Source organism: Contarinia nasturtii, unplaced genomic scaffold, assembly GCF_009176525.2.
Source record: "Contarinia nasturtii isolate CC-2019 unplaced genomic scaffold, AAFC_CNas_1.1 Cnas_scaffold_928, whole genome shotgun sequence".
In the NCBI taxonomy this organism is placed as follows: Eukaryota; Metazoa; Arthropoda; class Insecta; order Diptera; family Cecidomyiidae; genus Contarinia; species Contarinia nasturtii.
The window spans coordinates 3,077,947-3,092,102 of NW_022198275.1; the positions used below are offsets into that span (position 1 = coordinate 3,077,947).

At 35.3% G+C, this 14,156-nt stretch overlaps 3 protein-coding genes across 5 annotated transcripts; 2 read left to right on the forward strand and 1 right to left on the reverse strand.

Annotated features, from left to right (window-relative positions):
- Nucleotides 1–636: 636 nt before the first annotated feature.
- LOC116342974 (protein C15orf41 homolog) lies at nt 637–1,765 on the reverse strand. Its single transcript, XM_031770819.1, has 3 exons — nt 1,465–1,765; nt 917–1,405; nt 637–847 (listed from the first exon to the last, which is right to left on the reverse strand). Exons 1-3 carry the CDS (start codon nt 1,674–1,676, stop codon nt 664–666), a joined length of 885 nt encoding a protein of 294 aa, XP_031626679.1. The 5' UTR covers nt 1,677–1,765; the 3' UTR covers nt 637–663.
- A 316-nt stretch (nt 1,766–2,081) lies between these two features.
- Nucleotides 2,082–3,455, forward strand: LOC116342837 (proteasome subunit beta type-7). Its single transcript, XM_031770602.1, has 5 exons — nt 2,082–2,268; nt 2,385–2,564; nt 2,639–2,931; nt 3,005–3,183; nt 3,249–3,455. Exons 1-5 carry the CDS (start codon nt 2,177–2,179, stop codon nt 3,369–3,371), a joined length of 867 nt encoding a protein of 288 aa, XP_031626462.1. The 5' UTR covers nt 2,082–2,176; the 3' UTR covers nt 3,372–3,455.
- Nucleotides 3,456–4,075: 620 nt separating this feature from the next.
- On the forward strand, nt 4,076–11,720 carry LOC116342801 (PHD and RING finger domain-containing protein 1). Of its 3 annotated transcripts, none has more exons than XM_031770555.1 (8): nt 4,076–4,252; nt 4,509–5,521; nt 5,583–6,689; nt 6,776–7,948; nt 8,010–10,223; nt 10,410–10,534; nt 10,618–10,746; nt 10,817–11,720. In XM_031770555.1, exons 2-8 carry the CDS (start codon nt 4,519–4,521, stop codon nt 10,937–10,939), a joined length of 5,874 nt encoding a protein of 1,957 aa, XP_031626415.1. In that variant the 5' UTR covers nt 4,076–4,252; nt 4,509–4,518; the 3' UTR covers nt 10,940–11,720. The 3 variants fall into 3 exon arrangements, with proteins under 3 accessions (XP_031626415.1, XP_031626414.1, XP_031626416.1); XM_031770554.1 differs by having other exon boundaries at nt 4,076–4,244; XM_031770556.1 differs by having other exon boundaries at nt 4,076–4,244; nt 10,422–10,534.
- Nucleotides 11,721–14,156: the final 2,436 nt, after the last annotated feature.

Below are 14,156 nucleotides of genomic sequence, written 5' to 3' on the forward strand. Positions count from 1 at the left end.
TCTATGCATGGGGCCAATTGTCTTATTTTTCGGTGAAACTTGAAATTTTGGAAAAATATCCGCGTGCAAAACTAGACAACCACTTCCACGTCTCGCCCTAGGCAAGAACAACAAGTTAAGATTTTTCATAGAAGTTTTCTTCTGGAATAAACTCTCTTCCTGTCTCAAAGTACACACGCTGTATAGCAATTAAAATTTTCTTTTCCAGTAGATGTTTACTAAAGTATTTTACAACACACTTTGCTCGAAATACAAAAAAGAGGCTTTATTTATATAATGACTGATATGTTTCAAACTGCATGCACCATTAATGCAATGAGTGCAGCTTTGATGATGGAGAATACTGTTTAGGATCTGGAGTCGAATATTGAGTAATGAAAAGTGTTATTTTGCGTCGTTAAGTAAATTCATGGAAAGCTTAAACTTTTTTTAAGTTTTATTATATTGATGAAGCATTTACAGCATGAACAATTGACTAGATTAATTTCCCTTTAACACTTCAAACTGTAGTTTTACGCTTCATCCTTGTTTACTTACATCATTTGATAATAATTAAAAAGGTAGAGAATTTCCTTCCATTTACATAAACACATCCTAGTGAATTTGACATTTCAATAATATTATCAGAACAACGAATATTGTGAAGTAGAAAAATATTTTTATTTACAACAGATTAGTAATATTACTAATATTACTACTTAATAACGGTCCAAAAGGATTATTTATCAACACTAATTCGTCTTTTTTCGGGAAATCGTCTGTTACAATAATACAGTCTTTGTTCTCGGGGCATCTACCAATTTGATCTAAATATCCAAACCAATAAATAATGATACCACTGCCAAATCTGAAAATGTATAGAATAATCCAAAAACTAAAAATAATTACACTTCTAATTGTGATTTTTTCTAATTACCTGTTTCCGTAGCTTAACAATTGGTCTTTAATATATTGTTGATGTGAGGCCATGTCACCAAATGATGCTTTGCTTTCAATCCAGTTAATGATTTTACCTCTAAACATACATGGAACGGCCAATTTTAAGTCGGGCGTCTTATCGTATCCCTTTCGCCGTAAGTAAACTTCATCGTGAAAATTAAGACCCGCATCCGATGCCAATTTCTTCAATCGAATCTCATAGTCTTCGCCAATTGTTTGTCGTTTCAAATCGGTTATTGGTCCATCCGATTTATCATTGAGCAAACAATTCAATACATTGGCCGCCAACAATGGATCTGGTATCTGGTGTGGATTTCTTATCATTTCATTGGTCACGGACTTTGGTTTGCCTTCAAATTCAACGCTCAACAAGATTCGACACAGTGAAACCGGCGAAAAGTTTTCTCTAATGGCAATTTGAAGTAAAATAAATGGATCACCTTTCAATCGGGCTTGTGCTTTGTACCTGAATACAAAATATACTTATGAAACTACTTTACTTCGTTATGCAAAAATACAACTTACTCTTGTAAATAAATTCGACTGGATTTTAAAATAATGTGATGCCGTTGTTTGATGTGTTTTTGCCATTCTTTTGACAGTATCGCTGACAAAACTTGTGAATCAATGTCGGAAAACTTTTTATGCAACTGTCGTTCACAATGTATTGTTAAACCTTTGAATTTTGAACAAAATTCAACAATTTTTTCGTAATTTTCGGTACTTATTATTACCATTTTGATTTTGTACGTTTATTATATTGTATCTTTTGACTTTTTGAAATCGAATAAATTTGCTTCACAAGTGTTTACAATTGGAATGTGTATTTGACATTTCACATTAATGACTTGACGGGCCGAACTGTCATAGTTAAAAAAACCGGATACTTTCCAATGCTATCTAGAAAAACTAAAGCAAACGTAAGTTTTCTCTTGTTAAATGTTTTTGAACATTTTCAAGCAATAAATGAGATTATATGTTTTTTTGTTTGTTTAAATTTCAAATGAAATAAAAAGTTGAAAATTTTAGTCGAAACATCGAATAGATGTGTTTGAGATGATTTATTGAGATCAAAGATGTCGCTAGCATATCTTATATCCGACTTTGATTGGAATGATTTGACATATTTCTGCGTTCGGCGTTCGCTGTTTAGTAGAATATTTGTTGTCAGTAAGCGACTGTGTAACACTTTAGTCCAATTGTTTGTAAACTTCAGAAATTTAGAAATTTTTGTAAAATGGCAGCAGTTTCAAGCTACGAAATGTTCGATGACGGCAAAATATTTGCCGATTACGGAAAGTCGGGTTTTAATTTTGAGAATTGTCGACGGTAAGTTTAGTAATTCTGAAACAAAAAATGATTTGTGCATTGTCATTTGATGGGAAACGTAACCTCAATTTATCATATTAATCGCGAATAAATTTATATTTTCATGATGAAATTAGCAATGAAATGATGATTAAAAATGGTTTCAAAGTACCAAAATCGATTAAAACGGGAACAACAATTGTCGGCATTATTTTCAAAGATGGTGTTGTTCTTGGTGCTGACACTCGTGCCACCGAAGGTCCAATTGTAGCCGACAAGAATTGTGAGAAAATTCACTTTTTGGCCAAGAACATGTAGTACGTATCATAAAAAAATATATTCAATGAATTCCAGAAGAAACGATTAATTATTTGCTTGTTCATCATTTTAGTTGTTGCGGTGCTGGAACAGCAGCCGATACAGAAATGACAACAAATATGATTTCATCGCAATTGGAATTGCTTCGTTTGAATACTGGACGTGAAGTGCGTGTTGCCACCGCCAACACTCTGCTCAAACGAATGCTATTCCGTTATCAAGGCCATGTTAGTGCTGCTTTAGTATTGGGTGGTGTCGATATTAGCGGGCCACATATTTATTCAATTCATCCCCATGGATCAACAGACCGATTGCCATACACAACAATGGGTTCGGGCAGTTTGGCTGCTATGGCTGTGTTTGAAGGTGATTTTCGCTTGAAATTCATTAAAAGTACTCAAAATTTTGAAGGGAAATCATTTTTTTAAATTTATTTTAGCTCGTTGGAAACCGAATATGGAAGAAGAGGAAGCCAAAAAATTGGTTCGCGATGCAATCGCCTCGGGTGTATTCAACGATCTTGGCTCCGGATCGAACATTGATTTGACAGTCATCAAAAAAGGAACCGTAGAATATTTGCGCGGTTATGAATATGCCAATGAGAAGGGGCGACGTGCTGTAAGTTTTACTGGACACTTGACGAAATTATGAACATATTTAAAATATTTTCTTTCATTCCATAGTTGAATTATGACTTCAAACTGGGCACAACAGCCGTACTCGATACGAAAATTCACCAATTTGATATCGAAGAGACCGTTATTCCAATCGCATCCACAAGCGCCACTCCAATGGACACTGCATAATTTACAATTTTCTTTGGTCTTTAAATTTTTCTTTTTATAATGATACATAATAAAAATGGGCTAATAGCCAAAAAATGGTATTCATTCAACGGTGTTTTCATTAATACTCAGTTCATTCAAGTAAATGAATGAAAAAACCGTAATTTCATTGATAATAAAAATTCCCATTAAATTTTCCAATATCGTAGTATAACTTTCCATTCGTCCGATTATTGACGTGATATTCGGTAAAAGTCAAAAATTGAAAAATGTATTTGAGTACATAGTTACATATAGAATTGCTAGCTATTTTTAGGTGAAATCAATCAAGTTAACATACACCGAACAAACCACTCGCTTCCATTGTGTTGTGTGTGTGAGTGTGGAATATTCCAATATGTATGCTGCCATTGGAAGTGTGAAAATGGCGACAGCGGCTGTCAATACAACAAGTATTTTACCGATTATCACTTTCCATTCATTATAAAAACTAATAATTAAAATTTTCAGAGAAAAAATATCAAAACGAAATAAATGAACAAAATGAAATCAATTCGAAACGAAATCAATTAAAAGTGAGTGAAAAAAACTTATTTCAAAAACTCTCAACAGAATGTTTACATTTTGAATGCCATGAACTTTCCACGAATGGTCGTCAATTTTGACAGTTCACCCAAACGTTTTATTGGAAGCTACTCAATTCGTTTCCATCGCCATCTTAGATGTTAGACAAAAGATATTCACTCTTCGTATATCATTCGCTTGCAAAAAAAATCTACACTAATTATACTCGCGACAAATAGATAAATTAAGTTGTTTACTCATTTTAAAAGATTCCAGTAGTTTTGATGTAAGCAATTACACAAAAATCAGTTGAAATTAAATAGTCAGCGGGTGAGTTTGTATGTGATTTAATATTTTGATATTGAGAGAATTTTTTTTTACCTTATCGATTATTATTGTTATTATTGTTATGAGTGTATACAAAAATGAAAAAGCGTAATCAAGCTAAAATATGCGATAAAATCGAATAGAAACAATCATTTGCGAATAATAAATGAAATGATTTTATCATTTTTATCGAATTACCCGAAAAGTTCTTTGATTTCACTAATTATTCAATCTTTTTTTTTTTAATTCTTTGCTTGGCTTGTATAGAATTGACAAAATGTCTGACTCGGAAAGTGAATCGGAAAAAGAGAAAAACCATCGTACGAAGAAGAGCGTCGTTGTTAAATTTCAATTTGAGGACAGTAGCAGCGCTGGTAGCGATAGTGATGAAGCTGGTCCATCAAATCGGATACAGAGACCAACACGAATCAAGAAAACAATTCAAGCGACCAGTGATGATTGTTCCAGTGATAGTGATGCTCCATTAAATTTGATGCAACGAAAAATGGGAAAAAAATTTAAAGCTCAAAATTGTATCGATGAAAGTGATGAATCGACAGACGATTCGTGGAGTCCCGTTAAAAATCAACCATCCACATCATCGTCAATGCCACATAAAACCGAAAGTGTTAAGCAATCTACTTTGAGTGAGAGTTCCGATACAGACAGTAGTTGTGATTTAATGGAAAAATGTCCGATTTGCTTGCATGCATTTCGTGACCAAGAAATCGGCACACCAAATGTTTGTGATCACAGTTTTTGTGCACCGTGCATTGATGAATGGTCCAGCAATGTACAAACATGTCCAATTGATCGAAAACCATTCACAACCATTCGCATTCGTTCGCGATACGATGATGGTGTTTTTGTACGCGAAGATGCCGTAATGGCAAAAACAGCCGAAACAAAAGAAAATGAAATGGATGTTACCCACTGTGAAATATGCAATCAATCGGATCGTGAAGATATTATGTTATTATGTGATGGATGTGATGCTGGCTATCATATGGATTGCTTGATACCACCACTCACCGAAATACCCGATGGTTCTTGGTATTGTGATAATTGTTTTGCCAGCGAAGTAACCGACGATGATATTCCTGATGTATTGGCCGAAATGGAATCATTTGTGGCACCAACAACGCGACTTAGAGTTCGTGAAGAGGTTGTACCACGCATTACACGAACTAGACAAAGTGAACGTATTCGAACAACCATTCGAAATCGTCGCCAAGAAAATCATGTTAATGTTGAATCTGTTTGGGATCTTTCAATGCCAGGTAGAATTCAGTTTTTTTCTCTGAAAATAGTTGACGATATTAATGCATATTTTTTTTTCAGGCCCATCTCGTAGCACTGAAACAATTACAACCACGACAACAACAGTGACATCTACAACAACCAAGAAAGGAAAATCAAAGGTGGTGAAGAAGAAAGTGCAAAAGCGACGCCGTAAAGTGCAGCGTAGACGTCGAACATACGTAGTTGAATACGATGTTGATGAATATAATAATAAATTTGGTATTAAAACTGCCAAACGTGTTATTAAGAAGCGTCGTCGCAAAACGAAAAAATCCCGAAAGAAGTCCGGCGTGAAGTGTTCACGACGAAATCAGGGCCAAGATTCACAAAATGTCGTCGACACTATTTTAAGTGGCAGCCTAACAAAAGGTCTTCGCAAAGAATATCCAAAATTACATTTGTTTGGAAATAAAAATGCTCTCGATTACTTTTCGGGCAATAGTGACGACGATGAAGGAATTGGATCATTAAATAATTCCATTGAAACGGGTGATGGCCTATTGATAATGTCTAGAGCACGTCCGAATATTCATCGGAATTTGATAAGACGCAAACATGTTGGAATTAATTCAACAATGGGGACCGGTGATTCAGAGGGTGGCACTGATATTTTATCAAATATCATGGATACTATGAATCGATGGCACTCTATGAGTCGACCGTCTACTATTGAAAAAATTAAAATCAATGCGGACGGCAGCTTGGAATGTGGACAAAAATCAAATGAAACATCCCACAATACTGAACAACAACAACAACAACAACCAAATGCTGATATTCTAAATGCACCAATGAATCCAAGAAATGACGGCGGTAGCAATCGAAGTTTTAACAATTCGAACGGTTATCGAACAAATAATACCAATCAAAATACAGGACACTATTCACAAAATCAATTTGGTGACAGAAATGAACAGACATCATTTTCATCGTTTCAACGTGCAGCCAACTTTGGTGATGGCGGAGGTGGTGCCATTACGAATAACTTTCAACAAGACAATTTGTCGCCGAGAAATCGTTTACCATTTCAACGACAAAGAAACACTAATCAAAGATTGCTACGGAATCAATTTCAACCGCAACCTCAGCCACAAGGCCTCTACGATGGTGAAGATATTCCTCCAATACCAGACATGCCAACTCAATGTAACCATTTTTTTTTCTACTTTCAATTTTTAGCTTTGATGAATTTTGTGTAATTTTTTTTTACTTTTTGGTGTTTTTGTTTACAGCTGACAACGATTTGAGTTCACGCTTAAAGAATGCTCAACCAGACTCCGATGGCATTGTACAGGCCGATCAAAATTTACCATTGACACAACCAGCGTCCAATCAAAGTCCTGATTGCGAATCGAATAATATTCAAGATGCAAATAATGTGCAGAGCACAAGTGAAGTTTCATCGTCGCACGATCAACCGGTTTCAACTACAAGTGGCGTCTATTCGGATAGCGATGAAGATGATGCGCCAGTTTTTAAGTATTCAGCCGAATCGATGCAAGTGGTTAAAGATGATAAAGAGGATTCACCGGATAGTACGCCAAATAAAATTGAACAAAGCGTCGATGATAATATGGAAAACGATGAAGATTTGGTGCAACTTGATGACGATGAAAATTTTGGTAATGAAACTGGCATATCCGAAGATCAAGCAAATCAGACGCAATTGGAAACGGCTGAATCAATTGAATCACCCGTTGCTAGTCCCGAAACTACAGGAACTGAATCGCCAAAAACGCCACCGTTGAATAATGAATGCGAAAGTAATGAGCCCACGATGGGCAAAGATAAAGAAATGGATGACATTAGTGAGTCGGAAGATCAGCCTGTTGATAAATCAGAGGTTCAGCCGAATGCCGATGATGCCCAAGCAAAAACGAGCAACGACAAAAATGAAAATTCAAATCTTGGCATCGAAGGTATGGACACTGAAATGATTTCTGAAGATGAACATGACCTTCATGATGATCAAGTATCAAAGGAACTTGAAGCCGACAAAGAGAACAACAATCGAAAATCCGATCGTGATGATTCATTCAAAAAGGTGAGCAAAAATAACAAGGAAAGAAATTATCGCGATAAAAAGGAGACGAAGAGACCCAACAAGACCAAAAGTCGTCGATCCAGATCGCGAAGCTCGTTTTCACGCTCGAAATCAAGGTCATCAAGATCAAGGTCACCAAGGAGAAATCGCGGTAGCGATAGGCGATCTCGTCGCAAAGACAATAGAGATAAAAATCGAGAAAAACGACAAGAAATGCAACGCTATGATGTGCGCGTAATGATGGCAGACAGACAACCAAGATCGGCCAAAGACAGATATGGGCGCGATACGTCACGTCCACCACGAAGTATAACGCCACGAAGAGGCAAATCTCGATCCATTTCACGTTCCATTTCACCAAGTGAGTTTTGAATTTGTAGACATTTTTATCATTATTACAAACAAATTTCTATTATTTACAGGTCATCAATCAGCGCGAAGACGTTCACCTTCCAGACATCGCTCTCATTCACGACGAAGACGGTCGCCATCGCGCCGAAGCGCCAGCTTAAGACGTCGTCGTTCTGTATCTAGAAATCGTTATTACACTTCCAGTAAATCGCGTTCGAATTCACGAGGCCGCATAATAAATGGTCAATCATCAAAGTCTAAATCTAGATCTCGTTCATATTCACCGCGACCAGCCCACAGTGGCATGTATCACATGCATAGTGCATATTCAAGAAGTCGAAGCAGAGATAAGAAATCAAAGAAGAAATCAAATGACAAAAAGACGTTAAAATATCGTGCAAAGAAAAAAGTGACCGGACCGAAAAAAGTCTCACCATTCCATTCGCCAAATCGTCGAGATTTTTCGCCTGGTGATCGTCGTCGTTTGTCACGTTCCAAATCGTGGAATGACAGAGGTTCATGGAATCGTAGCATGAGTGATGTGCCCAATGAAGCTGAATTATCATGGACACCACCAATTGCACACGCACCAGAAAATCTAACGGTCATTTTGAAAAACAAAGATAACAAACGAAAACGTGACAAAAGGCGAAAAACAGAAAAACGAAAAACTGAATTAATTCAACGTAAGGAGAAACGAAAACGAACCGAAAAACAAAATTCACCAGCACTCCCATCAAAAGAGGTGTTTGCATCGGGCGATAATATTTTGGTTAGCGTCAGTTTTAATAAAGATAAACCACAACAACAGCAACAAACGACAATTGTTACATTACCGCCAACAAAAGAACAACTACTAAATAAAAATAAGCCAAGAGAACGGGATGTCAATTCGAAGCGTTCACGTCGTAATGGTAGAGATGTGCCGCGAAAGCATCGAAAGGTCGATATTAAACCAGTTGCAATCATCGATTTAGATAATTCGCCATTTAAAGAGGTAACACCATCACCACGGGCCGTCATTATTCTTAGCGATAGTGATCACGAAAGTGATAAATTAAATAAAACGTCATCGCTTAACTATTCAATGACATCAAATGCAACCGAAAGTATTTCAAATGACAAACATCATTCGTCCATCGATGCGCGAGAAACGAATATTCGTGTATCATCGCCACCACAATCACCCACGACTGAATCTGCCTCATTCGAACTACCATTAGGTCCGAAAACGCCACCAGAACCATCGCATCTCGTTAAATTTTCTATTTCAACTAGTACAAAAACAAAAATTGTTCGCACCGTTGTTAATCCATTGCACGACGACAACGACGATGACGATGAAGAGGAAGATGCGAATAGTGAAAATAAAGAAACAAATAATGAAAATGTGATTTCAACAACGGACAAAGTTCAAATCTCAAGTGTACAAGCACAACAAAAAGTTGGACCAAACACACCGCCCGGTGGACCATGCTCACCAGATGTATATGATCCATTTGAACCAACAAAATCAGCATCCCAATCGCCAACCGATTCAATACATGATACCGTTGATGAGGCACCAACATCGGCAACCGATGATGGCAAATCAACAAAATCAGTTGATTTATCAATGGCACTTATCAATTCGAAAGCCTCAATGGATGCAGCCAATTCGTTGCTATCAAGTACACTTGGCGGTGAAGATATGGAAACCGCTCTTCCGAATGATGAATCGAATGTGTCACCATACAAAGATAAACCGATTGATGATGGTTTTCGTGAAAGTGCCGCAACAAAATCGTCTGGTATTCATGTATTCAGCAATGTTCTATTGACACCGGCTAAAGATAGTTCACGTTTACAACCGCAACCGTCACAATCTCGTACATCTAATTTAACTATAACAAATCTATCGAATAGCGCGTCCGTATCAAAACAATCGCCATTGAAATACACGTCGGGAAGTATTATATCAAAATTACCACTACCAAAAATAGCAAAACCTCAACGCCACAATGGCAACGATGACAACATGGACATTGAATCACCGTATTCGCCCGGTTCATCCGACTATGAAGACTGGTTTGAACCACCACCAAACTCACCGCCAACACATACAGGCGGCAAGCATGGCTCACGTCAAACAACAAAATCGTCGGGTGGCGGTGGCGGCGGCGGTGCTACAACTTCAACCAATAAAGGTGAAATATTTGATGACTTATTCGGAAGCACGTCACCAATCACCAAGAACAAAGCGGCCACAAAACGAAGACCAAGCAAACACAGTTCATCAATTAAAGGTACGTACATAACATGTTAGAAGGAAAAAATCATTACATTTACTATTCAAACACAATGTGATTGTACGCGTTTGGTTTGGTCGTAAATTGTGACTACTTTCTATTTTCTTTCTCCTTGTGGTTCTTTTTCCCTATTTCTTGTTACGGAAAACATTTTTTTTCTCGACAAAAACACTAATAAACCAGATTGGATTGCAGTGAGTAAACATTCGACACAAATGGGCGGTTATACGAAACTCAACGAGGAACAATTACGCATTCTTGACCTGGATGTACCTAGCTCTGCTGTAGAACTACAAGCCAAAGATAAGGTAGGCCAAAATGTGCTGTTGATTTTTGAAATTCATTTCGTTAATTGTAATCAAAAAATGTCTATTTCGATAAAACCAAATAGTTCTTAAGAAAACTTAATCGTCAAGAGCGTGTCATCGAAGAGGTAAAACTGGTATTGAAGCCGCACTATAACAAAAAACACATCACCAAGGATGAATATAAGGAAATCATGAGACGAGCAGTCCCAAAAGTATGTAAAACATAGTTTAAACAAATGCCAATTGTACACGAGTAACATATCTTATCATCATTTATTGCAGATTTGTCATAATCGTACGGGCGAAATAAATCCGAAGAAAATCAAGAAATTAATTGAAGCCTATGTGGGCAAATTTCGCCAAAAGAGAAAATTGCAACAATCCACAAATGTGGTAATCAAATGAAACACACAGTGATTGTGCGATCTTTCCGAAATTAGAAAATAGTTAGGTTTATTGCTAATATCGCTTAAAAATTGTTTTTTTTTTTTCTTTTTATCATCTTTCTATAAAAATTTGTTTACATTTAAGTTTATATCCCCGTATATCAAATTCAGCCCTTTGAAAGTCCATTCGGCATACATTCGATTGTGTGTAAATTTTTGCAATAGTTCAAGAGTTTCATTTTTTTTTTGTTTAAATTGTATGACATTGCGTTTGTTTAGTAGTTTTTTTTTAGCAAAATAGACAAATTAAATGAGGTAAAGAGCAAACATTTGTATATTGTATACAAGGCAGCAGTAACAACAACAGAAAAGAAGTATCCAATAATCGAGTCGAAGAGGCGAGAATCTCATGACACTTATGAACATTTAATTCAATCGCAACCTTTTTCATATGAGTCTCATATTATGAGACGAGGACGAAAAAATAACAAATGAAGCAGTTTTATTGATTAAACAATTTTAAAGCGAACGCAGATTACTTGAGCTGTTTATAATATAATAATAAATTAATTTATCTATAAAAAACATATGATATGTATTTTTTTGATATCAATCAGAAGAAGTAAAATTCGACATTCATTGACAGTAAATGTTAATTTCAAACATTATTTAATGGCATCTGAAGCAACAAAAATCATTATATAAGTTTAGAATTCTATAGAACAAATTTTAAAATAAAAACCTTAAATCAACTAATCGAATGCGATAGTTATTCATTCAACACCGTTTTGGAACTGGAATTTTTTGAGTTTAAATCAAAAGTCTAATCTAATAAATCCACGGGAGTCAAAATATGTTTTATATTTTTCAATTCACAGCTGTAAGTTTTTATTTACGTGCTATGATTGAAATTGAAAAAGATTTTCGCCAAAAATTGCCCCAAATGAATAATATCATTCAATAAACTTTATAAAATAATAATAGTTGTGGAACATTGATTTTATCTTTTCACGTGGGAACTTTTTTTCCAAAAACGCCGTCTTTCCATGCCTTCAAGCATACTTCTTCTGGTTGACAGACATCATCTATTTCCCAATATCCAACATCGCAATTCCATTTAAGCGAACATACTGATGTGCACTTCATAACCATACGGCGATAATAATTTTCGCACTTTTTTGAAGTGCAATCATTGATGCATTCACAAATTTTGTGTTGTTTTTTACGCGGAACTGGGCTGCGATCTAAATTTAAAAAAAAAGAAACAATCATTTAAACAAATGATTTAAGTTTTTATCAAACCCGCTCTACAACACCTTTGGCGCGAGCTTGTAGAATCGTCGCCAAAATAAGAATAAAAATGATGACTTTATACATATCTTGACTGTAGTGAAAAAACGTTCTGAATGGTGTGGTATCCACATTAGGTGAATACTTTATATCATTTGGGAAGATTGACTTTCACAACATCTGGCAGGTGTTCATATGATGTAAATGACATCGATCAATTTTTTTACTGTATTTGGATATTTTGCCACAATGTATGAGAGATTATCTCAATTCCACATTTTTATATTGCAAAACACACACGGTTTCAAGAGATTTTCATTGCGTCGAATTTGATTTTTTTATGAAAGTTTCACAATTATAGAATATTTGCTTGAAATCTTATTTTTTTGCAATCTTCTCTTAAAGCATATGCCGAACGAAAGCTGCTGATATCAGAACGACATTCAAGTTTATTTAAATAAGGGAAAGGAGGTGTTTTATACTTTTGACGATACAAGTGCCGATTTCAATCGATAGATCATTGTAATAAAATGAGTACGTTTTGGTTGTTACTAGCTTTTCCAAGCATTTTTATTGTTCATGGAGGTAACATTTGAGTATAATTCCGATTTGGAGTAAATATTAAAAGTTACTTTTTGCTCCAAAATGAATAATGAATGCATCATCACGTTTAGTTTGTTGCTTGGAATATGAAGTGTTCATAAAAGATAAGATCAAAGGAGATCGTTGCGTATGTAAATCCGGATATGTTCGAGATGAATGCGGTGCATAAAAATAATTAAAATGTTGAATGTTATGTGACACAACGTTATACGGTTGTTATGATAATTCAGTGATTAGAATTTGTCCACATTTGAGAATTATTTCCCAAAATACTATCGAAACAAATGTGATCAGTGTGTTTTATTGTGTGACTGTGAAAAGGATTGCACAGTTTCGTTATGGGATCCATGCTCCGATCCAAATGCTCAACGTGTGGCTTGTGATAATGAATACAAAAATCGAATTTGTAGATCTTGCACAGATGTTTTGAATGGCAAATATTCAAAGTGCAAACGATGTGAAAAAATGCAAAAAGTATTTGTATATGCGCAGAAGGATTTGCACAAGACAAATGCGTTCGTTGTGTTACCGAAGAGTACTGTAAAAGTAAAATTCCATGCAAATGTATGCAATACTTGCCCATGTCGAATGAAAAACCATGAAGATTGGCGCTGCTTCATTCCATGTAACGAAAATACATGCTAATCCTTCGATAAAAGCATTGCCAGAAGATGTCCAGTGAATTGCAGATATGGTTGTGACTGTGCGACTAATTATTGGAGATACACAGATCCAAATAAGCCCAATCAATGCAGACGAGAGAAAAAATGTATTTCCACATATGATTGCCCTCAAATATCGTCATCTTTTTATTATGACATTTATTGAAGCTCTTTTACAAAAAAAAAAAAATTAAAATCAAACAAATTATTACAACAACATGAATTGTATTTTTTTTGTCGAATAATAAGTAAATAATCCAATTTTAAAATAGCATACAGTCGAAAGATGATTACATCGTTGATGCGTTTGTGTTGATTAATAGCCACAAAAAACCGTTTCGCAATCTCTTTTTGTATTTTGAATTGAACTTATTTTCAATAAAAAACGATCGATTAACATTATTTTGTATTTACATTAACTGATATAATTCGAAACAATGTAAACACACCAGGAAAGAAAAATTGAAATTAAACAATTGATCATCAAAGTTTAGTCTTTCATTCTGTTTAATTTTGATTGAGTAATTGGTAGAAAAACTATGTCAATTTCTACTCGAAACAAACAATGGTCGATACATTATTTTATAAGTGACAAACGTATTTTGTCTCATAAAGATGATTTTGTGTCATAATGTAAGTTGTATGACTTCACGAATATTTTCGCTGATCTGCAAAAATACT

Excerpts from the sequence above, each read along its gene's own strand:
- LOC116342974 (XM_031770819.1), bottom strand. The coding sequence starts at position 1,676 with ATGGTAATAATAAGTACCGAAAATTACGAAAAAATTGTTGAATTTTGT. Across the intron at positions 1,406-1,464 it reads AGTCGAATTTATTTACAAGA|GTACAAAGCACAAGCCCGAT; the intron begins GTAAGTTGTATT and ends TTTTGTATTCAG. Across the intron at positions 848-916 it reads TTGTTAAGCTACGGAAACAG|ATTTGGCAGTGGTATCATTA; the intron begins GTAATTAGAAAA and ends ATACATTTTCAG.
- LOC116342837 (XM_031770602.1), top strand. The coding sequence starts at position 2,177 with ATGGCAGCAGTTTCAAGCTACGAAATGTTCGATGACGGCAAAATATTT. Across the intron at positions 2,269-2,384 it reads AATTTTGAGAATTGTCGACG|CAATGAAATGATGATTAAAA; the intron begins GTAAGTTTAGTA and ends TGATGAAATTAG. Across the intron at positions 3,184-3,248 it reads ATGAGAAGGGGCGACGTGCT|TTGAATTATGACTTCAAACT; the intron begins GTAAGTTTTACT and ends TTCATTCCATAG.
- LOC116342801 (XM_031770555.1), top strand. The coding sequence starts at position 4,519 with ATGTCTGACTCGGAAAGTGAATCGGAAAAAGAGAAAAACCATCGTACG. Across the intron at positions 10,224-10,409 it reads ACACAGTTCATCAATTAAAG|ATTGGATTGCAGTGAGTAAA; the intron begins GTACGTACATAA and ends CTAATAAACCAG. Across the intron at positions 10,535-10,617 it reads AACTACAAGCCAAAGATAAG|TTCTTAAGAAAACTTAATCG; the intron begins GTAGGCCAAAAT and ends AAAACCAAATAG.